At 44.4% G+C, this 23,968-nt stretch overlaps 1 protein-coding gene across 3 annotated transcripts; it reads left to right on the top strand.

Moving 5' to 3' along the window:
- The first annotated feature begins 247 nt into the window (after positions 1-247).
- Positions 248-23,035, top strand: ATP6V0A4 (ATPase H+ transporting V0 subunit a4). Of its 3 annotated transcripts, XM_015867176.2 has the most exons (21): positions 303-1,401; positions 3,258-3,464; positions 3,966-4,044; positions 4,504-4,598; positions 4,918-5,043; positions 5,994-6,088; positions 6,234-6,360; positions 6,865-6,947; positions 10,582-10,675; positions 10,750-10,962; positions 11,408-11,558; positions 12,305-12,444; positions 12,561-12,718; positions 13,112-13,205; positions 14,336-14,454; positions 15,071-15,287; positions 16,669-16,776; positions 18,495-18,620; positions 19,550-19,667; positions 21,629-21,800; positions 22,597-23,035. In XM_015867176.2, the coding sequence occupies exons 2-21, from the start codon at positions 3,348-3,350 to the stop codon at positions 22,688-22,690; spliced, it is 2,526 nt and encodes an 841-aa protein (XP_015722662.1). In that variant the 5' UTR covers positions 303-1,401; positions 3,258-3,347; the 3' UTR covers positions 22,691-23,035. The 3 variants fall into 3 exon arrangements, 1 of the variants encoding a protein (XP_015722662.1); XR_001556162.2 differs by lacking the exon at positions 19,550-19,667 and having other exon boundaries at positions 257-1,401; XR_001556163.2 differs by lacking the exons at positions 18,495-18,620; positions 19,550-19,667 and having other exon boundaries at positions 248-1,401.
- The last annotated feature ends 933 nt before the right edge of the window (positions 23,036-23,968 follow it).

Raw genomic sequence — 23,968 nt, 5'->3', positions numbered from 1 at the left:
CCCTGGCTGGTGTAGCTATCAGATAAATGCTGAGCCCATGGCCCCTCTGTGCCCCTGTACTGTCCCAAGAGCAGCTGCCCTCAGCCAGCCTGGCAGCCAGGAAAGGCAACAAGCCCACTGCTGGGGCCAGAGCCTCCCCTGACTCTTGCACCTCTGACCGGCATCCACTGCTCTGCCTGCTGCCAGTGGTAATAATCTGGTCTCCAATAATGAGATTATTATCAAATAATGTTCATACTTCTCAGTGCCAAAGGCATGAAATAGGAGTTGCTTTCTGCTGCTCTCCTCTGCATGCAAAGAGGGGGGAAAGGGTAGGAGACTGTGAGACTGTGAGGAGAGCTTTATCCCTGTGCCCTGTGTTCTATCGCTGCTCAGCCAGCCGGGTCGCATGACCAGGGTAGTACAGCTTGCTCTGATAGGTTTTATATGTTCATTTTGGGTCACTCAGCTTGAGGCAGCATGTTTCAGAAACCAGCACGAGCCATCTCCCAGCCGCTGGCCGAGTGGGCAGGGCCACTCCTTGCTGCTTTAGAATGGAAAGCTCTGTGCTACAAAACTCGCTATTGTTCCCAGCCAGCAGAAGTGTTCCATTGGACACTCTGTACCCTGCTTGTGTCAGGGCTGCTGGGAACCTACAGAAGCCTGGCTGAGAGAAAACATTGCTTTAAAGGACACTTTGCAACTTAGGCGTAGCCATGCATTTCCTTTGAGCAGGATTCCCTATGGATGCTGTACTTAGCAGTGACACGACCACACTTATTTAATGGGATGAAGCCGTCAGTGGGAGCTGTGCCACTGGTTTGGGAAGAGCAGCACTTCTCTCCAGAATAGGAGAAAGGCTGTAAAGCCATCTTTCTCCTGCATGCAGCACTCAGTATTCCCAGCAGTGAGAATCCTGTTCCTTCTCTCCTTGCTGCCCCTATCTAATAGAGCACTTCTGGCACAGCCCCTTGCACTTGTGTTCCTCTCTTCTTTGAGGAAACACAGCAAGAAATAACACAGCAGTTTTTCCGCCTCCCTGATCGCAGACGCTGCACCCAGCACTGCAAATCACCTGTTATTGGTCTATAGATCCCAGCGTGCAGCAGGTTTCAAAGGCTCTGGCTTGTTTTCAGGCACTGTGTGTTGTTAGTCCCAACACACATGGGGAGGTGGGGACCCAGCCAGAAAGCGCCGGGTCTGGGCCACCCCAGGCCATGAGAAGCCTTCCCTTCTCTGGTCCAGACCAGCACAGAGCTCAGCAGGAACAACCTGCTGCTCCCAGCTGAGCCCCGTAGCCACAGCCATCCACGGGACACAGGGACAAGAGTGCAGCACCTTCACACCACCCAGCAGCGTGCCTGCAGCCTGGCGTGCATTCATGCCCCGTAACATCGCTGGAAAAGAGCAAGCAGAGGAAACGTGAGTGACTTTCTGTTAACTGTTATCTTGCCAAAGCAAAAAGCAGTTGGGGTGGGGAATGATGAGAGAGGCGTATCTGAGAGCGGCTCTTTGGAAAGCTCCCTGTACCCACAGGGTGGAGGGAGAGTGCTCTGCCATCCTCCAAACTGGAGGAAATAGGCTGAAAAGAGCATTCTCTTCTTATTTGCCTTTTACCTCTTTCATTCTAAATCAAGAGTGGTTGAACCTTGGGATCTTTCCCTGACTGATCACAAAAGAGAAGTAGCTCAAATTAAAACATTTCAGATATAGGTTTGAGTTTTGATAGTTCAATTTGAAAGAGTTAATGTTTTCTCAGTGGAAGTTAACAGCCAGTTTATATTCTCTTCATGCATTTCAGTCTAAAAGAAGTTAAGGTGGGGAACATTTTGATGATCTTTTCAATTACTTGAAAATCAGAGCTATGGAATTGTTGATGTTGAGTGAATAGTGTGGGTGTGGGTGCAGCTTTGGGGTCTTTTTCCTGTGAAAATTCCATTTTGTTGGAAATGCCCAGGCATTTTCAATAGTTATTCCCTTATTCAACCCACTGCAGCTGGCACAAGACAAGTCTTATTTTAACTGATTGTTTTGTATACCTTATTTTCAGCGCCTTAAATCACGTAGCGAATGAATGGAGTAAGACAAAGAAAACTCGCAGGGCAGTTGAGCAAACACAGACTGGTGACTATGGTGCTCCTCTTAGCCTCTAACACCCTACAAAGTGCTTTAATGTATTTAAGACCTTCCTGCATTATATAAAAAAATATAATTATAACCCACACAAAACTGTAAGGAAGGAAGGTTGAAAGAGAGGTTGAGGTAACTTGGCTTCCAATCCCTGTCAACAAGTACAAGTGAGGTTGTGTTGGGATTTTTGTTTGCTATGTGGAAGGTGTATGTTTGCTATTTAGAAGATGTATGTTTGCTACTGAATTCTCAAAATTAAATGCATGCATGAAGTGTAGCTACTTGCATGTTTTTTCTTTGGGCAATAATAATTACTGTGTTTGTGCAAGTAAATTAGTTAATTTTGTGCAAGAATGACTACAGGCAATATGTATGTTCAAGCTACCTGAGGTAAATAATGGGAAGCATAGAGGAGAAAGGAACTAATGTGAAATGCATGGTATGTCATTTTTCTCATTTTGAGAACAGTCCCTTATGGGGAGAAAATGTTTTTTCAGTCTTAAAGTTTGTTTTAATTTAAATAAAGTGCTCCTCCCCACTCTCATATAACACGCTCCAGACGTTTTTGCAATGCTATGTTCACACCACCAGTGCCAGTGATAGAAACCAGTTTGGCATCTTTCTAATTGCAGTATAACTGCGAGGTGCCGTTAATGAGTCTTTTGCTCTGCATTCTGGTAGACAAAGAGAAACTGAACCCTTCACAAGGGTCTGAGTACAGCGGTCTGAAGCATCTTTGGCCCAGCAGAGAACAAGGCCCAGTATTTGATTGGTATCTGCTTTAGGAGACTGGTGGCTCCCCTCCTCCATGCTGCATCCAGCACCCTGTTATCCATCCCCGTGCTGGTGGGATGCAGCTTTGTGTGCCTGAGGAGTCTCCTGTTTTCAGCAGTAGAAGAAAGCTTTATGAAGGATGTGTTGGGCAGCATTGTGTTAGCCTCCAGCCCTGAGAAGCTGTGGATACCCCCTCCCTGGGGATGTTCAAGGCCAGGCTGGATAGGGCCCTAACTTACCTTGATCTAGTGCCTGATATAGTGGTTGATAACCCTACGTGTGGCAGAGGGACTGCAACTAGATGATCTTTGAAGTCTCTTCAAACCAAGCCATTCTATTGATACTATGATTCAGTGATCCCAATGTTCCCACAGCACTCGGCACCTTCTGTACCTCCTGGGTGAGGAAGAACACACAGCAGCTGAGGCCCCCACGGACGCTTGGGCAAGAGGAGGCCAGCCAAAATGGCTTCTGTCTTTCGGAGCGAGGAGATGAGCCTGATGCAGCTCTTCCTGCAAGTGGAGGCTGCCTACTGCTGCGTGGCCGAGCTTGGAGAACTGGGCCTGGTCCAGTTCAGAGATGTGAGTTGGTGCCTGGTAGGCAGGCTGGTTGTTCTCCAGGATGTGTACTTGGGGAAAGAAGTGGTGAATGTCACCCCTGCAGAGCAGTCAAAGAGCCCATGGGGAGACCATGAACACACACAGATGATCAGAAAGTCAGGTGTCATGCTGGTGGATGGGTTGACATTTGGACTAGATGATCTTGGAGGTCTTTTCCAACATCAATGATTCTCTGATTTTATGAGGCAGCACCCACCCCCCATTCCCACACAGTGAACTGCACACCCTCTGCACACCCTTAGGACCGCAACTTCCACCAGCAGAGAATGTGGGACTCTCTATGAGAGCTCACTAGACTGGTAAAGCCATGATGCCCTAATACACAGAAATAGTACTGCCTTGCCATTAAGAGCCTTTAAGACATCCTCCTGCACCAGAAGCATTTGTTCTCTGCTGATGTTTAAAATGAGTGCGGTGGTGCTCAGCCTTCACCCTCAGGCCTGTTTTTCCTCCTGTCTTCAGCTGAATGCGAACGTGAACAGCTTCCAGAGAAAGTTTGTGAATGAAGTGAGAAGGTGTGAATCCTTGGAGAGGATCCTGCGTAAGTAAATGCTTGTCAAAGGCAGCCAGCCCTCCAGCAACTGGCAGTGTGGGATTTATGTCTGTGTTAAGTGCTCACACACCGTGAAGCAGGACTAGAGGCAAAATGGTGGTATTTTCATCTGAGACCCTGAAAGTATTTTTCCTGCATCAGCTAATTAACACTTCACCCCGCATAGGCTATAAATTTTTGCCCCTGTTTTGAGAACAGTTAACGAAACTGAAAGGAGGATAATTAGCACGTGTAAAACCAGAATAATCATCTGAGGCTGGGCAGAAGGCTCAGTCCAGGCAACCTGTCTCCTAACACTGTGCTGTGCTTTAAGCTGGGGAAAAATGGTTAACACACAAACAGCATTGTGATGCCTTGGTCCTGATAGCGGGCTTAGCAGCAACTGGTGACCAGGGTGATGAAGCAGTGATGACCCCATATCAAGATAGATGTGTCCTCTCCTTGCAGGTTTTCTGGAAAACGAAATGGAAGATGTTGTGGAGATAGTCAAACTAGAGAAGCACACAGAGACCCCCCTGCCTCGGGAAATGATTGATATGGAGGTACACCTACCCACTTACCTGCCTGTGCTTTAAGAGGGTGAATTCTGGCTTTAATGCCTGAACAGGACAAAGCATACAACAGGGAATGTGGCAATGGGAAAATGAGTCATTGACCATAATTATTATCTTTCTGCAAACTCAGTGCTTACTAAAAAGGCTCATTGAATAGTTCTATATTCCCTTGTTGGGGAAATAAATAAATAAATAAATAAATAAGAAAAAGAAACAACAAACTATTGTTCAAGATTTAATATCAGCCTGGTAACGGTACACTGGGCTGCTTCTGAGCTCTTTATGGATGCTCTTGGCTCCTAAACAGACAGTGCTGGAGAAACTTGAGGCTGAGTTGCTGGAAGCCAACCAGAATCAGCAAACTCTGAAGCAGAACTTCCTTGAGCTGACAGAACTCAAGCATCTGCTGAAGAAAACTCAGGACTTCTTTGAGGTGAGAGACCTCTTTGCTCTTCCCATAGAGGTGTGGATTCCTAAAAGTGTGGACACTTTGATATGTTCTGTGTTGCTGTTTTTGGCTTTTAAGCAAATCGCAGTGATCTTTAACACAAGTCAGTGAGATGTGTAGTTCGGTCTGAAAGTAATGCCTCCTATTTATTTCTGTGAAAATTACAACAGATATAAAGACACATTATATCATATGTGTCACACACACACACACACACAATAACATTATTTGATAGAGCAAATTCTCAGCTACAAAACACTGTTTTTCAGCACAGGCACTAGCTGCACATTTTCACTGGCTATGGAGAAGATCCATAGTGACACGCTGTCACTGCCACCACTGCTGATGTGCATCACCCACTGCCTCACTGTGTTCATGTCCACTGTTTGGTCTCCCATTAATGTTCAGCAAGTGTCAGTGGGTGCCATTTTTTCCTCTTGGAGTAATTGGAGCTGCCCAGGGAGGTTGTGGATGCCCCGTCCTTGGAGGTGTTCAAGACCAGGTTGGACAGGGCTCTGGGCAACCTGATCTAGTAAAGGTGTATGTTTGGTGGCCCTGCTAGGCCACTACATGATCCTTGAGGTCCCTTCCAACCTGGGTCATTCTGTGATTCTGTGATTCTGTAATTCAGTGACTTAACTTTTCTTCATAGGCATTTCGGTGTCAGATGTCATTTTGCCAGACTGCCCCTCTGCTGCCATCTGTCACACAGCTACAGAATGTAATGGAATATTGGTGGGAAGGTTCAGCATCCACTACCATCCCACCAACCTCCACCTCTAACGTTATGGGCCAAAAAAATAAAATAGGAGGCATTACTTTCAGAGAGGAGGAGGGGAAGATTCAGGGGGAACACAAAACATGCCAGGAGAAAGATATGAGAATAGTTTTCAAATGGCAAACTTAGAGTTGTTTATAAAATGGATATTTTCCAGGCAGAAACCAATCTGCCAGATGATTTCTTCAGTGAAGACACATCTGGCCTGCTGGAGCTGAGGACCACCCCTTCTGCTGCAGCTGCCAAGCTGGGGTGTGTATTGGTGACAACCCCTCTGGATCAGGCCTCCCACCCACACTGCACTGAAAGAGATTGCAAACCTGAATGTGCTACAGGTCCTAGAAGTCTTAGGATGGGCTTGTAATTTATTTATCTATCATCTTTTAACTCTTCTTAGATTCACAGCAGGGGTTATAAAGAGGGAAAGGATGATAACCTTTGAGCGTTTGCTGTGGCGAGCCTGCAGGGGAAACATATATCTGAGGTACACTGAGATGGATACCCCACTGGAGGACCCTGTGACGGTGGGTACCCTCTTGCTTCCGCTCCTCCCTGCCTCTGCACATGCCTGTGGCCTGCAGAAACCAAAACAGTACCCTGGCTGTGCTGCAATGCTTGAGGGCAGCCTGTAGAGGAAAGTAGGAGAGCCTGAGGGTGAGAGGTTTATTTGCTGCCACTTTCCACTTGTGCCATCGCTGAGGTTGTTTCTCTGCCCTGCCTGTCTAAGATGAGCCCTAGCGAGGGGGGGTGGCTCTGTTACAGGGGCCACCAGGGCATTGGGCTATGACCACACAGGGTCAACTCCCGCAGTGGCTTCAGAGTGAGCCTCGTGCCCCACACCTCCTGTCCCTGCCCCTCTGCCCCTTGGCTGGTCCCTGAAGCAGCATATGGGGGAAACACTGCTACTGAAAATCTAGGGCTGGGGGAAAAGAACACACACTGAAGAGGCAGCCTTAGGGAAACAGCACCTTCTCTGCACCTGATCCTTTGCCACGAGTGCTTTAAATTCTGCTTGAATTGCATTGCAGAGAGAAGAGGTGAAAAAGAATGTGTTCATTATCTTCTATCAGGGAGAGCAGCTCAAACAAAAAATCAAGAAGATTTGTGACGGGTAAGCAGCTGGGCAGGACTCACACGGAGGTTTTTGCTGGTTGGTGTGGGCTGGCAGGGCTGGGAGCTGTCAGCAGAGCCAGTGAACTCCCTCCTGCTTCTCGCTTCTGCTGCTCTTAATCCGAAGAGATATACATCACCTTGACGCCTGGAAATCGAAATTCTAAATTTTCCAAGGTGACTTAGAGAGAGATAGTAGGAACTCTGATTGTGGGGTTCTTAACTTGGTGTATCTTAAAAGGGGAGAGCTTTTTAAGAAATACTCAGCATCCTTACCCTGAAAACCAGGGGCCAAAGCAGCTCCCGCAGCCCAGGCACTCAGAACATGCTAATTCCCAAGCTGCAAGCTGCTCTCAAACCTTCCTGCACTTCAGCATGTAAAGATGATGCTGTAGTTTACTCACTCTCCTTTCCAAGACGTCTGGGCAATATCCATGTAATCAGAGACAGAGCCCAGAAGAGAAATGAAAGCTTCATACAGCATGACTTGTTTCCACCCCATCGAGCACCTTGAAAGGATAATTCAGGTTGAATATTTTGTTACTCTTTCATAACACTGGTGAGTGATGGACTTTGTTGCAGTGTAAATCAGAATTGATGAGGGGATCTGTCGGCTGTCACAGGATCCATCCAAGACATAAACCCAAGGCCTAGCAGGGCAGCCAAGTGCCTACAGCCTGCAGAAGCTCATGGGGAAGGAGCTAACAATTGCTCTTGCCCAGCTTCTGCCCTCAGGAAGGCCTTTCCTTGCCTCCTGGGTTCGTTCAGAGCATCAGGAGCACTGACTTCGCTCCAAATCAGTCTCATGTCCACCTCCAATGAAAGCAGCTATAGGGGCCTGGAGAGTTCAGGGAGACTCAGCCTCTCCTATGTGATTCTGAACATCAGAAAAGGAGGGAGTTTTGCCCTCCCCACTGTGCAGGATTAGCCTGCTGCTTGCCATCTTTGAGAACAGGCCATATGATGCCTGTCAGCATTTTTGTTGCTGATTGAACCCAGAATCTTCCAAATGGGAAGCACAGCCCTCCTCAGCAGGGTGCTGGCAGCGTGGGCAGATCCTTGCACAACGCGGCCACAACATGCCAACTTGCTGTCATGAGCTGGATGTGGTGGTAGCTTCGCACAGAGGAACTTAGACCAGTTTCTCTCAGCTTTTCTAACTGAAAGGAAATGTACACCCCTAAGAGCAGGGAGGTTCTATCAAGGAGATGGGTGAAGTTCAGGTTAGATGTAAAAGGAATGGTTCTGCACCAGAGGGCAGTGGGCATGGAACAGAACGCCCAGGGCAGTGGGCACAGTTCTGAGCTGCCAGAGTTCAAGGAGCACTGGGACAATGCTCTCAGACATAGGGTCTGGTTTTTGGGTGGTGCTGTGTGGAGACAAGGGTTGGACACGATGATCCTCATGGGACCCTTCCATGTTGGGATATTCTGTGATTCTATGATTCTCTGAATACAAATTCACAGGGATGTCCTTTGCAGCACTACCATGCTGGTTTTCATTTATTGCCACCAAACCAGGCTACACTTGAAATCCTCCTTTATGCCTTTTCTTCCTATTTTCCAATTTTTTGCTTGCTAATATACCTGTATATATGTCTTGCTGAGTTTAAGCTTTTAAAATATATCTATTCCATGCCTCTCCTTTTCTGCTCAGTGACCATCAGCCATCCCTGATACACAGGTTGAGACATTTTGGCCTGGCTCATCTTTAAGGCAGGGTTAATAATACCTAAAGCAGACGGCTGTGTCATTCCAGCCTCTGCAGGACATTTCTGCTTAGCACTAAGTCATTGTTCATGACAGATAAACACCCTGCAGAAACCACAGGACTGATAGAAGCCAGTCTCCTGCAAGGTAGGCTAAGATTTGTTTGCAAAGCGGTGTGCCTCAGGTTACGCCTGTAGTGTCTGCTTGACTCTAATTGGTAACATTAGTCTGCCAATTTCACGAGCATTAAGTCCATGCACAGATTTATTAGTGGAAGGTCTAGAGGAGAAGGGAGGAGGAAAATGTAAGAAATTTTCTTTTCCTCCTTTTCTTGCAGCTGCCTCAGTGCTCGTGTGAATACTAAACTAGATTTATCAGTCTAAGGATTCCCTGCTGAATTCTCCAGGAGCTTTCAGAGATGTCTGTGCCATTAGGGCAAACCTGATACTCGGTATGCAAAATGGCTGTTAAAAGATCAAAGCAACACTGCCACAGTAACATTACTGGGAATGGGTGAACTCCACAGCATGGAGATATAAGCTTTCAAGTTTGATTAAAAATCCTTATTAAAGATGAACTAAGGGCTGTGAAGAAGGAGAAGATGGGAATAATTAGTAGGGGTGAATAACCTTTGGAAAGGAGTGCCAGGTGTTGGGTGAGCAAAGCTTCAGTCCTGGAAGTGGAATGGAAGGGTGTGTGCTGTCATTGCATGCAGCTCTGGGCTGATCTCTAGGAAACTTCTTTGAGTTTTGTTCAATTTACTACTGTCCTCACTTGTGTGTGTGCTGGAACTGACCTCGGAGAGCAGGTGGTGATGTATTCTGTGCTCAGATGAAGCCAGAAGCAATGCATATCTGTACAAAGAGCATGCATGTTTTTGTCTCCATAACAGAGGTAACCCCAATGACCCTGTTCTATCTCTTTCCATTTGCCACACTTGCACAAAGGCTGCCTTCTGTGACCCTCTCTCAGCACAGTCCCGCTGCAGGACCGCAGTGCTCTTACATTAGCATACTAGGGGTGGTCATGTTGCATACCATAGGTGAAATAGTGCACAACACCTGCATGGAGACAAGACCTCACTCACACAAAGGGAGCCCACACCAGTCCTTATTATACCCTGCTAAACCAGCTGCATCTCCCCAACGTGGTCTTGGAGATAAGCTTACAAAAGCACCTATCCTCGCAAGCTGTCTGGCGATACAGATGGACCGGGATTCAAGAGCCAGCCTCATGGCCATCCTCCTTTTGTTTTATCCTGCACACAGGATTTACTCACAGAGATTGCATGCACGAAGGGCGTTTGCCTGCTGTGAAATAGGAGTTTGGCTCTGCCTTCCCCCAGTGACTGAGGGAGGGTAGTGCAAGGCATTGACACAGGATTGTTCCAGCCTCAGTGCAAGAGGGACATCTGTTGGCTGCTCTGTTAATAGGGCTACTCTGCCTGCGTTATGTTTTCTTGCCTCCTCGTAGGCCAAGAAACTCCCACGGACTTTTAAGCATGGTATCCTTTCAGTATCCAAAGGAGGGCTGTAAGAACAGACTCTTTAGCAGGTCTGTTGTGAAAGGACAAGGGGAAATGGTTACAAACTAAAAGAGGAGAGATTTAGGCTGGATTTAAGGTATGAGTTTTTTACTGGAACTGCCCAGAGAGGTGGTGGATGGTCCCTGGAAACACTCAAGGTTAGGCTGGAGAGATTCTGAGCATCTGATCAAGCTGCATATGTCCCCATTCAGTGCAGGGGAGTCAGGCTAGATAACATGTAATGGTCCCTTCCAACTCAAACAATTCTACTATTGTGGTTATTAGGGAGATAGGTGATGTTAGTGCAGAGCACTGCTGTGTAATAACACATACCTTGTAGCAGCTGAGAGAGATAATGAGATAAATGGTCTGTTTTCTCTTGTCTCTCTTCCCATGGCTAGATTTCGTGCCACAGTGTATCCCTGTCCAGAGTCTGCCACTGAGCGCCGAGAAATGCTTGATGGAGTGAACACAAGGATTGAGGATTTAAACACAGTAAGTGTTTACAACATAATTGACCATACTACCTGCTGCTTCCCATCTTCAGCACTGCCTGTGCTGTGTTACAGGTGATAACCCAAACTGAGTCTCACCGCCAGCGGCTGCTGCATGAGGCAGCAGCCAACATGTGGTCCTGGGAGATCAAGGTAAAGAAAATCAAGGCCATCTACCACATCCTGAATTGCTGTAACATTGATGTCACCCAGCAGTGTGTCATTGCAGAGATCTGGTTCCCAGTAGCTGATGCTGGCAGGATAAAAAGAGCACTCCATCAGGGAATGGTAAGAGACAAGTGCCCTCACCCAAATCACACTGCTCATATGTTGAGCATATGTTCAGGCTTCTGTCTGCTACTGTGATGCTGGACTCCATTTTCTGTTTGTGTGGTTTTTTAAAATCATTTTTAAATTAATTTTTCTGTTCTTTAATTAAAGTTGAGGTTGTTGCATGATTGCTTGGCCTCAGGGAATTTAAGGTCAGCACTAAATCTTAGCAGGTTTCTGATCGACCCACAGGAGCCAGCAGTGCTGACAGCTTCCACTGAACAAATCAATAGCATAGAAATTGGGAAAATCTGGGTACGAGAAAAAGGGTTAAGATATAACTCTTGAGTCCAACATTCATGTTGTTGCCTGTGCATGTCTGAACAAAGACTTTGGTGCTGCAGCACCAGTTCCTCCCTTGTAGCCACCATGACTGTGCTTACTCTTGTCACTGGGTTTGCAGGAGAGAAGTGGCTCTACCATCGCCCCTATCCTGACCACCATACACACCAGGATGGCACCACCCACCTTCAACAGGACTAACAAGTTCACAGCTGGATTTCAGAACATTGTGGATGCATATGGTGTGGGCAACTACAGGGAGATGAACCCAGGTGAGAAACACTTGGCTACCTGTGCCAGGCTTGCCAAAGCCAAAGTGAAGACTTTGAGTTCTGTCACGGGGCTAAAATGCAATTAGAAATGTGAAGGGTATTTTTCACTGGCAAAAATTGGTCCTGCCTGGTGTGCAGGCATGGATTTTCCAAGGTATAGAATTTGGCCCCTCAGTCTCCGGTGGTTTCTTTCAGCAGGAAGAATGAATGGTACAAATGGAAGAATGGTGAGGTGGCAGCCCTAAGGAAAAGAGTAACGTCACAGGAAAATGAATTAAGCTTATTGTGTTGAGGCAAAGAAGCCAAAAGCACCTGAGAAAAGTGTGCAACAACTGTAGAGAATTCCAGGGAAACCATCGAGAATGAAGAGAAACTCAGACAGGAGAGTCTATGGGAGTGAATTGGATAAACTTAGTCTGTTTAATCACAGAAGACTGAGAAACATGACAGTAACCTTCAAATGAATTTTTCTGTTACAAAGAAGGATGCAACTGTCTGCACATTATGGCTTTTTTTAAATGGTGGGCCAAAATGAAGGCTAAAACTGCGTGGAAGGTGAAGTTGGAAAGACTTTCTAGTGGGAAAACTAGTTCTGCAGTAGATGTGGTTGACTGGTGAATAGAGGAGAGATTAAGGATTTCTTAAGGACAGCAGCTGTGCAGGATGGCTTGGTGGGGAGAGCTGCTTCTCAGATGAGTTCCTCTTCTTTAGGAGGAGCTGAGCTTATAATGTTTTCCTTTCTGCAGCTCCTTACACTATCATTACCTTCCCCTTCCTTTTTGCGGTGATGTTTGGGGACTGTGGCCATGGTGCTGTCATGCTGGGCTTTGCTCTCTGGATGGTCATTAACGAGGAGAGCCTCCTGGCCCAGAAGAGCAATAATGAGGCAAGTACCAGCAAGCTGATGGACCGAATCAGCCTGGAAAAAGGCTTGTTGATCCATTTGATAAAAGGGGTGTCCAACATGTGTATGTTTACCACTGCTGCCTCCTTCCCCTGCAGATCTGGAACACTTTTTTCAGTGGGCGCTATCTGATCCTGCTCATGGGCATATTTTCCATGTATACTGGCTTCATCTACAATGACTGCTTCTCCAAATCATTCAACATCTTTGGCTCTTCCTGGCACATTGTCCCCATGTTTAAAAATAACACTTGGAAGTAAGTGGCTAAATGTGGGAAAGAAGTGAAAAGACACCAAACTGAGCACATAAGCTTGAAAAGACAGTGAAAGTGAATCAGAGGTTTTGTCTGGCACATGCAGATAAACTCACCATTGAAATGGAAAGGTAGTACCCCTGGGAACAAGCCTGCTTGTTCAGACACTGATGTCAGGGGCTTATGCATAGAGAATTATCAGGGTGGTGGAAGACTGTCATTGTGTAGGACCCAATTCTGCACACACATGCACACAAACTCAGGGTAACAGTTCAGAGAAATATTGGAGTTGGTAGGAGGTGTAATGTGGTAGTTCTCAGCACATCACATGTAAATATACTATAGGTTTAAATGGTGTAATTAAGCTGCAAAAGTTATTTCACTTTTCTCTTGTAGTAAGGAAGTGCTTCTCGACAACACAGTGCTGCAGTTGGATCCGGCAGTCCCAGGGGTCTACTCTGGAAATCCATACCCATTTGGAATAGATCCAGTAATTACATTAAATTGCTCTAAGATCATTCGTATTTCATTCCTGTTTCTATACATTAGGCACATCTGTAGCTTCCTGCTCCCTCTCCTGAAGCCATGCTCTTCACTTTTTGCTCTTTGCCTATTTACACATTGGTAGTGATGCTTGTCCGATCCCCTGCAGGGGGGCTGCCACCCACCAGATGAGGCTGCCCATAGTCCCATCTAACCTGACCTTGAAAGCCAGGTTGTTTCTCTTATTTCCCTTTTCTTTCTCTGTTCTCTCTTTACCACATACTAAAACGCAGTTGGTAACCTCAGGCTTTCCCATTTCAACTTTAATATTAGCCATTTAACCTCTGCTCTGCTGGATGCGCTCTCATGTCTGTCGGTCACACAAAGACGCATGGGCTTCCCATGGTTTATGGAGGAACTGACCTTGCTATAACTTTTTCACAAACCCAGCTCTGAAGCTCAGCCCAGGATGTGGGCAGTGCAGTTCAGGAAGTCATGTCAGAGGCAGGTGAATTTTCTGTAAATCTCCCAGACACCTAATTTAGGTTAATCACGGCTAGTCCCTCTTTCAACCTGGCTGCTGCTCGTTTGAGAGGCTGGGAGCGTTGAAGGTGGGGGAGGAACAACAGAGAGACAGGCAATAATCTGGTCTCCATGGCCAGTGAGTTGAAAAGAGCTTCATTTTTGTTTTCAAAGAAAAGTTAGAACATGCTGTGTTCTTATTTCTCTGGTGAATGTTGAACAAATTCCTCTAGCAACAGGAAGAGTCTTCTCATGTCTTTCTTCCCCCACTGATGGTGATGTCTGAGCCTAGAAGCAAGGAATGACACTGAAAATGGCTAGGTTTTGTTACCAGCCTTGGCATCAATTTCTGGAGGAATGAAATGAGGTTAATACATCATTTTAACTCCCTGGTAACTTCCTCTGTTAAATGAAAATTAAGCATTACACCTTTTAGATGAGAAGTTTGGCAGAGTGAGATGCATTATAAAGAACATCTAGATTTCTGTTGCCTAGTCTTCTTACTAGTACAGGTAGGAGTAAATTGATGTAATTAAAAGAATGACTTCCACAAATCTGTTATTGAGCCATAACCTGAAAATCTTATTCTGTCTCTCTTTGCATCTTTTCCCAAAGATCTGGAACATTGCATCGAACAAGCTCACTTTTCTGAACTCCTACAAGATGAAGATGTCAGTTGTGATTGGGATTGTGCATATGATTTTTGGGGTGATACTCAGTCTCTTTAACCACATGTAAGTCTGTTTCTGATACCTTGCGCTGTGTGTACATCTCTTCCTTCTGACTCAGTGGGCCTTTGGTTAGGATCCGTGTATGTGCATGTCTATTCCTCTCCCCCTGTATTCTACAACAAAATGGAGAATTGGAAGTAGGGTGGAGGGATTGAAACCACTATCTTGAGAAACTCTCCATAGATCGAAGGTTTGTAGTGATCAAAAGGATAGGAAGTGTTTGAAGATGAGAGAACTGCACAGAATTGCCTTCTACACCTTGTTCTGACTTTCCTCAGCTTACAATGCTTCGTAAATTTGCTTTTTTCTATTTTTTTTCCTTTTTTTGAAAATAGTTTTTTATTTAAATACGTTAATCTTTTGAGATGCTCAGACATGAATGGGTTGAGCACAAGAACCTGAAGATAATAAGTATGGAAAAGGTTTTGTATTTTAATACTGGCATTCATTCATAGGTACTGCCATTAAAGAGTCCTTTTTATCTGGTAAAAGTAGTATGTTTTTAATGTGATTTTCCCAGGACTAGATAGTATACACACACAAGCAAATTTGTCATGCTTGGGTCCAACTTCATACTAATACTGTATTAACTGTAGCTATCTTTTCTTGTCCTTTTCAGTTACTTCAAGAAATACATAAACATTATCCTGCAGTTCATTCCAGAGATGATCTTCATTATATGTCTCTTTGGCTACCTTGTCTTCATGATTATTTTCAAATGGTGTCATTTTGATGTCCACTCATCACAGAGCGCACCGAGCATTCTCATCCACTTCATCAATATGTTTCTGTTTAATTACAGTGATGCTTCTAATGCTCCACTATATCTGCACCAGGTATGCAGCAAGAAGACTGAATCCACTGCAGCTTCTTGTGAATTTGCAGTGGATGTATGGAGGGTGGGCACAAAAATGGGGGAAATACTCAGAGCCTCAACTACAAGGGCCAGTTACAGAGGAGAAGTTTGTTCTTCTGATGTTCTTGTTGGCCTTGTAGACGGGTAGGAGAGTGAAACTATCAGAGCTGCAGAGGAAGCCTCATTGTTAGTGTCATCCTTGCTAAGATGATGATACGATTTAAAATACTTCGGGGAAAAAAAAGAATAAAAAGTTGAATAGACAGTCAATGCTCACTGTTGCAGAAGTGCTGTCATGGAGTTTTGGTACATCCTGGAGATAAAACAAGTGTCTCCTTTCCTTGATGATCTATTCTTTTTTTTTCTTCTCTGGGAAACCTGAAAACTGTGTTTTCAGCTAAAAAAAAAAAAATAGAAGTAACCTGAGGATTTGTGGCAGCTTTTTTTTTCAAAAGTACCTTCTCTGGGGAGTTCACTTAAAAAACAACAAACAAAACACCCACCACTACCACCACACACACATATGCACAAGAATAACCCACACAGAGAAGTCAAAAAAGCCTCCACTGAGAGAAAACTTCTTTTAAAGTTATCTCTCGTTGCTCCAAACAGGGAGTTTGTAACTCTGCATAAGTCCTCTGCATAGTCTGAATGCAAGTAACTGCATAAGTCCCCTGCATAGTCTGAATGCAAAGACTGTATGAAAGCAGCCATTAAGTGACCAGGGGACTGAGCCATCTTTAAAAAAAAAAAAAGATGTAAAAGTTGTAGGTTTGTGTTGTGACATGTTGATTTGGTTTTAGAGTACAAACGTTTACGTTATGACAGAAATAGGAGTGGCACACTGCAACAAGGACACCTTCTACTGATATACTGGTGGGGGCAATGTTTTATCAGAGATATGGGAATTTCATTCCCTTCTGGAGTTGGAAATCAGATCCTGGATTCTCTGCTCTCCAGGGGAAGACTTGAATGGCTTGGCCCTTACAGCAGTATTTTTGCTTTGATCAGAGCAAGGCAGACTCATTACCTCACCCAGTGGTTAGGATACTCACTTGGGCCATTGGTGAGCCAGGTTCAAGTACGTAACATTGGGTTTTGGCAAATTACACTTTTTCAATTACATGAAAGTTTTTCATCTCCAATTCTCCAACCATCTCCAGCTGGCAGCGTTTTTTGGAGCTTTAAGCAGCATATATTTATTTTCATATAATCATATGCAGAGGAGACTCAACCAATTTGAGTAGTGTATCCATTAAGTAAAACAAAATCATTTTATAGTATCAAGTTTCTTACCATAAATTCAGTTGGCTAAAGGAAGTAAAAATGACATTTTGTTCTTCTGTTTGCTTTTCTTTTAGAGAGAAGTGCAGAGTTTTCTGGTCATATTTGCTCTGATTGCTGTTCCCTGGATGCTGCTAATTAAACCTTTCATCCTCCGAGCCAACCACCAGAAAGCACAACGCATGGTGAGAGATGTGGGCCATGCAAGGGGGTTCAGGATGTCAAAGGCAAAGCTGAGGCATCAGACCTCCAGAAGTGTTTGTAGTGAACTAATTTTGCTTTCTTCTTATCTCAGACATTCTCCATAAATTTCAGACAGTGTTTTAAAGAATGGATGTTTGACTGAGCCATCTAAATAGGAAGCAGGAGCTTTTGCTCAGAAGGCTATACTTTTTTTATTGGGAGAAGAGTGACACCAAGATCTTCCAAATGTAATATCCAAAACTAGAGGAGTTTTAGAAGGATTGAAGGACCAGAGAAGCCAGTAAGAGGGCAAAGGCCTGCATGCCTCACTCACAAACCAGGCTGGCTGCTCTCTACGATCAGGGCATCTTTGACAACCTTGGTCTCTGAGAGACCAACATTACTTATAGAAAAGGCTTTATTTAAAAGCTATTCATAAATGCTTTATCCCTGTGTGACTGCCTTCCCATTAACAAAGCCCTCCTTCCCCTGGGCTCTGAGGTTCACCCAGCTCCTTAGTATGTAATTGCATCAGCTGCAGTCTCTGGGTTGCTCATTAATTCTCTCCTTTATTACGCTAACAGGACTTTACTTGTCTGTCAGGATTTACTTCTCTTTATAGTGGGAAGTAGTGCCTGGAGTACCTTTTATAGGGCACAGATGTTTCTATTGGAAGAAAGAGATTCCAGTTGTGCTATGCGACCTTTCCAACTCAGTCACTTCTGACCTATAACTGAAAGGCAGGTCCCTGGGAGACATTTGCAGCCTTGCTGCTGCACTGCAATTCCTTGTTTTGTCATTCTTCTGGGATTTCAATGAAAGCTTGACATAGCTGACTCCAGCTCCTGCTTTTATGCTAGCAACATCTGACAGCTTTTCCCCACCTCCTATGCTGCCCCTCTATTTCTATTCCTGATTTTCATATGTTAGCTGTCTGATCACATCTTACATTTACCCAGATTTATATGTTTACAACAGTCTGTTCTCTCTGCTGACATTCAGGTAAACCAAAGATAAAGCAGATGTGACAAAGATTACTTCTGTGGTAGGAAACAATGTGTTATCATGAAACTTTGCCCATGAAACCCATTGGAAGCTATAAAGAATGACAAAGCAGAACCTGACAGAAACTGTGAAGTCAGTATTTTGTTATGCTGCATAATAGGACTATTATAGGCATATGATGTAGGGCTATTCTTATGTTATGCTGTCATCTCTGAGATGAGGCTTTCATTGATTCAAAATGAACCTAGAGTTCTGCATTGTACTTCTTACTGTATCTGAGTACCTTTGTGACCTTCCTTAAGTCATCCGATCCTTTCAGGCTCCTTTTCCCTTTCACTTTATGATAGTATCTTTGGTTTGTAGCTATATAACTGAAAAGATCAGCCTTAATATGCCTTGATTTTCTCATTTACCAAAAGTGATGGTTCTTTGATTTGTGAGCATTAAAAGATGTATTGTGACACAAGAAAGTAGCTCTGAATTATTTAGGGTCACTGAAAAATGCTCTAGAATGGAAATTTTTACTATTGCTTCTAGCCATTCAGTAGGAATACTCTGTTTTTGTGGTCAATGATAACAGACTGCTGTTGAAATTGTATTCATACTCATGATACAGTTCTTCACATGTTACCTGTCAAGAGATTAGTGATGAAGTTCTGTGCCGTGGTCAGCTTTAGCATGGTATAAAAACCACATTACATGTTGTTTCTGAAAGATTCGGTCTCAGGCTCACCCAGGAAACACTGTGGGAGAAAATGAAGTAGATGCCCCAGAGACCAATCACACCAAGAAAGCTTCCCAGGCAGACCATGGTGGGGGTCACAATGATGATGAAGAAGAGGTAAGAAAATGCAAACAGAAGGAATTATTCAATCAGTAGTATGAGACACAAAGCCAAACAGAAGGTTTTTTGCAGAGTTGCCAGCCCTTCTTTTTAACAAGCTACTAAGACATTCTGTTGCAACAGTTTGTATTTCCAAACAGAGTAGGCTCTGAATTTTAATAGAAGAAACTCCTTTAAATTTTTCCTTATGTTTTGTCTGGTGAGGGTAGGCATTCTTGCAAACCTCGAGCTTTCATTTCCCCAGGGAGTTGTTTCACTTCCACATTGCACCCAGAGAAGGTCAAGGCTTCCTCAAGAGTCAGCAATTTTTCCTTCTTTTAAATTGCAAAGAAGCACTTAAAAGTTGGCAGCCTGCAGTGTTGGCTAAGGAGAAAAATCTTTCTTTGGCATGTACTGTCAAGGGCTTCTGCAATATGCAGCAACACTAAAAAAAAAGTGACAAAAGTGTTTGTAACAGTTTGAAGTACCAGCAATATTGGGTGTGCATATGGCTGAATGAGAAGGGAATCTTCACAGTCTTAGAAGAATTGCTTATTCAGTGATATCTCCCATGAAGCATATGCCAATACTCAGATAGCCTGGAAACACCTACTTTATATAAGAATTTCTGCCTCTGTAGGAAATCACGAAGACTGGGAGCAATTGGGTTCCCATCTTACTCCAGATTTGAAGTTATAAAACTGGAATATGAGCTGTTTTCTGAGCATTTGTTTTTCACTAGAACTGTATTTCCTCAGAGGAGAATGTATGGAAAGGACATAGATAACTGACATGTTTCAGTGTAGTCTTTTCCTTTGGATAGCATCTTTTTGTTGCTCACAAAATAGTAGGGAAATGGAGGAATATGAACAGTCTTTGGTGGAATGTTCATCAGGAAATGCTGAAGTAAGAAAAAAAAAAAATTGTTTGGTTTTCTGTTGTTTTAGTTCAACTTTGGAGACATATTTGTCCACCAAGCTATCCATACCATTGAATACTGCCTGGGCTGCATCTCCAACACAGCGTCCTACCTGCGGCTCTGGGCGCTGAGCTTAGCCCACGCACGTGAGTGACGACCTGTTAGCTACCTCACCAGCGATTCCATGCTGATCATTGAATTGCTGAAGCAATTCTCATGGTGTTTGATTAGAGATTTTCCCCACTAAATCAAAGTTCTCCTGGTAGATGTTTGCATCTCAGAGTATTTTTCTTCAGATAAATCCAAGTGTTTTGTGATAGACTTAGCTGTTTTTTAGTGGTGATTCCCAAAGGCTGATGTCAGGGACCTCCTCACTGCATTTCCTAGCCAGGGTCCATTTTCCATGCTATTCCTTAGCTGTACTTCTGGAAGAATCCTCATGGCATGAGGCTGTGAAGGAGGTGCAACCCAAAGGGGTGCTCCTGTCCAGAAAGGTAATTTCAGTATTGGTACTATAGCTGCACATGCCAGGGGGCACTTGCTGTAGCCTTATGGTATGCAGATGAATGACAAAAACTTGTAAAAGATAATTCATTTTTGTTCAGAAACAGACAAAGTTTCAGTTCAAGCACTCTTGGATGTTTCCTTCTTCACTAGGATTTTTTTCCAGCAATGTGTAGTGGAACCTCATATGTCATGGAAAACGCACTTACGTTTCCATGTCTTTTATCTTGATTTAAGATAAAAACAAATTCCCAAATACTAGAAATTCTCTCTGGCTGCAATTTCAACTACTCTAATTTTTGTGAAATGTTTTTTGTTAATATTGCTGTGCTACCTCTGGCTAGGAGTTGTGCTTGTCCTGAAGAGCTGGGTACATACATAGAAGGACAAAACAGAAGGGAGGGCATACACCATGGATTGATGGAGTGAGCAGTAGTTCTTGGCACAGAAATAAGCATAGCAGAAGTTGAATGGAAGCTAACATGCATAAGATTTGCATAGAGGACAGGTATCTAAATAAAATAAACCAACTAAAGAGCAAAGATAAGGGCGGTCATAAGCATTGTGTCAAAAATCTGCCTGGAAATTCATTATGTTCCTTTGCAGCCTTGTAAAAGGGTATTGAAAGGAGTATTTTTCCTGAGGGCATGAGTTACAAAGAGATCCCTCACATATGTTGTTGCCTAAAATAACAGGTTATTGAATTTGTAGTCTGGATATGGCCTGAGAACCTCATCATGCAATGACTGATGAAATGGAAAACAAGGCTGTACTGGTGGCTGGAGTATCTGGATGGAGAAGAGCTGGTCTAAGTCCTTTCTTTGCCTGTGTCAGAAAAGAAAAATTTCTTGGTTCTGAATCAATCCTGGGTAACTGGAGTAACTAGGTTAGGAATACCAGGTCCTGATGGCCAAGCACATCAGATACACCAGTAATGTGAATGTTGATGTACAGTTGTGTAGGAAAAAAAAATCTTTAACAAGCATGCTGGCTACCTAAACATTTAAAACAGCCTGCTTTGGCTTGGGCGAGACCAACCAATTGTCTTTTGGTTGTTTTTTTTCCCCCATCACAGCTTCTTTGTGACACTCCAGGAGAAATGGTCTGGGGACCAAATGGGAATTACTTGTCTCTGTGTCCTGTGGGTCTTTGCTGGCATCAATCAGTACAGCTTGAAACCTCATCTGCAAATGTATTGACTATGTCAATAGATCACTTTCACTGGGATTTAGCAGCAAGCAGTTCTGTAAGGCTCTGCATAGAGCTCAGCTGTCATGTTAAAGATGTGCAAATTAAATTGATGACTTTATTGTATCAGGGTAACAATGGACCTGGTAATGTGCTTGTGTGGTCTTGGGGACATAAAGCCAAGCCAAAGCAGCACACTTATCTTCCAACACAGCGAAGAGGAGCAATGGAAAATAACCTGCATGCATTTTCCTTCCCCTCTCATCAAGGGGGAGAATGTGGCCATGCACAACTACTATCAACAGGGCTGACATTTTAAGCCACCTCACCTAGATAGGAGACATGGAATGCAGCGAGTGCTGTGCCTGTCCATGGCTGTTTCTCAGCACTGTTTTCTTGTCATTTCTTTTTGCAGAATTGTCAGAAGTTCTCTGGACGATGGTAATGCACAATGGTTTAAGCAACAGCAGCTGGGTAGGCCTCATTGTGGTCTTCATCATCTTTGCTGCTTTTGCAGTGCTGACGGTAGCCATCCTGCTGGTCATGGAGGGTTTGTCGGCCTTTCTGCATGCCTTACGCCTGCACTGGTAGGTTGTGTTTTCTGCTGATGCTTTTCCACAAGCTCTCCCTGGGAGGGATGGGGCTGTAGTTACAGCGGTGGCCACACCAGCTGTGCCATATTGACTCACATGTGTTTGGACACCCATGACCAACAGAGAGGGAGGTCTTGCCTGGAAAGGAGGTCAGAGCTCCCTGCTACATTTCTGGGCTGCACTGTGAAGTGACCTGCCCTTGTGAAGCTGTGAGGGCGGTGGGCACATATAGCAAATGGAAGCCTTCAGCTTTTCCCAGTTAATGAGCAGTGCCTCCTAGGCCACCTTCACCTGCATGATAACATGTAAAGCAAGACCAAGGTAACAAACTCTCCCTCACCATCACTAAAACTTGGCACCCTCCATGAGCCTGATCTGTGGCCACCATAGCAAACTGTGGTGGAGTTGCTTGTTATTGTGCAAGGTGAGTGAGAAGTATGCTAGTCAACACTGCGCTGCTTTCACACCATAGATCCCAGCTCCAGCATGTGGCTATCCTACTTTCAGAGCTGCTAGAAGTTTAGCAGGCATACAAGGTCCTGCCAGCTGATCTCTTGAGGAGCATTTCCAGGTTGACTTAAGGAAAATCAGAGCTAATGAGTGCTGAGTTGCTCCCCAGGGCTGTCTGTGTCTCCCAATTGGCACTGGAAGGAGACTACATTCTTGTCGTGGAAACCACCAGCTCTCATGTCCTTCCTTTTTCCACCAGTACTATGTTTTGGCCTCTCAACTGTATGCAGGTGCTGTTTACTCGAAGTGGCACTGATGTCTCTCTCTGCTTCCTCCCCAGGGTGGAGTTCCAGAACAAATTCTATGTGGGAGCTGGGTACAAATTTTCTCCATTCTCCTTCAAACACATCATAGATGGCACTACAGAAGAGTAAAGCCAGTGAATTGATTCTTCATTTCTTCAACCGGGCTCTGCTTCCTGGCCACTGTTTGTCCACAGAGTTGGTTATATTCAGTGATATAGAATGGGACATAGCCCTTGAAAGATTAGCTGTATATGGAAATGTCCTAGGTCCATTCCCACTGATAACACAGATGCTGCATTAGCGGGGCTGGCTGGACCCTGAGCTACATATCTTTACTGATGTCTTTGCCAAGTACCTGGTCCTCAGCATTTGATCAGATCAGCTGCCCACTGCTTGGTTAAAAAGAAGTGATCCACTTTTTTTTTTTTTTAAATTAAATTGGTTATTAATAATCAACTTGCATGTGTTTTGCTCCACTTGTCTTTGTGGATTATTTCTCTACGAGAAAAGTATGTTTCAGAAGTTGTTTGAATCTGTGGCTGACCATTTCACAACTATTAATTCTCTTATAAGATTTCTGCCCTTCATTGCACAAACAATGCAAAACAGCTCACGTACAGACGATATTGAAAGCAGGCAATTTTCTACATGCTTTACTACAAGAACCCTCCTATTATCTGATTTGCTCCATCTTTTGACAGTATGAGATTATTGAAGTTTGCACACGTCATCATGTAACAAAAGAGTTGGTTTTGAGCTGAGTAAACCAAAGAGTGAGCTAGTTTCCACACTGGCAGCCAATTTATTTCTTCCTGTGGACTTGTTTCACTCTAGAAACTTAAAGTGACTCCTCCTGTGCTGTATTTTTCAATATAGGTTGCTGAAACAGATTGTATAGTAATGACAATGAACAGAGAGAAGAGGGAAATCAATACAGCTGAGATGAATTCACAGTGTTGATGTACCACGATCTTTTCTAAATATTCATGAACTGCCAGTTTTTCAAATTGAATAGTGTTAATCAAGACAGGCTATTTTTTTTCAAGCATGGAGAATGTAAAATCCCAACATGGAACATGGAACGTTTTGGACATGGAATGTTTTGCTTCCCTCCAGAGAGGTTGTGGGTGCCCCATCCCTGAAGGCACACGAGGCTGGGCTGGACAGAGCCCTGGGCAGCCTGATCTGCTGGGTGACAGCTTTGCCCATGACAGAGGGTTGACACTGCTTGGGTTTTAAGCTCCCTTCCAATCCAAGCCATTCTATGATTATATGATCTCTGATACTCATCTCCTCTTAGGAACCCTGTCTGTTGTGGGCTCCCTGCAGCACGTGCAGCGGAGCAGTTTTCATGGGCCATTAGACTGCAGTGGTCAGCCTTCAGAGTCACCTTCCAGCTGCACTGAC

Source organism: Coturnix japonica, chromosome 1, assembly GCF_001577835.2.
Source record: "Coturnix japonica isolate 7356 chromosome 1, Coturnix japonica 2.1, whole genome shotgun sequence".
NCBI lineage: Eukaryota > Metazoa > Chordata > Aves > Galliformes > Phasianidae > Coturnix > Coturnix japonica.
Note: the sequence above shows the minus strand (reverse complement) of the source record. Positions and strands in the feature narration are given on the sequence as shown.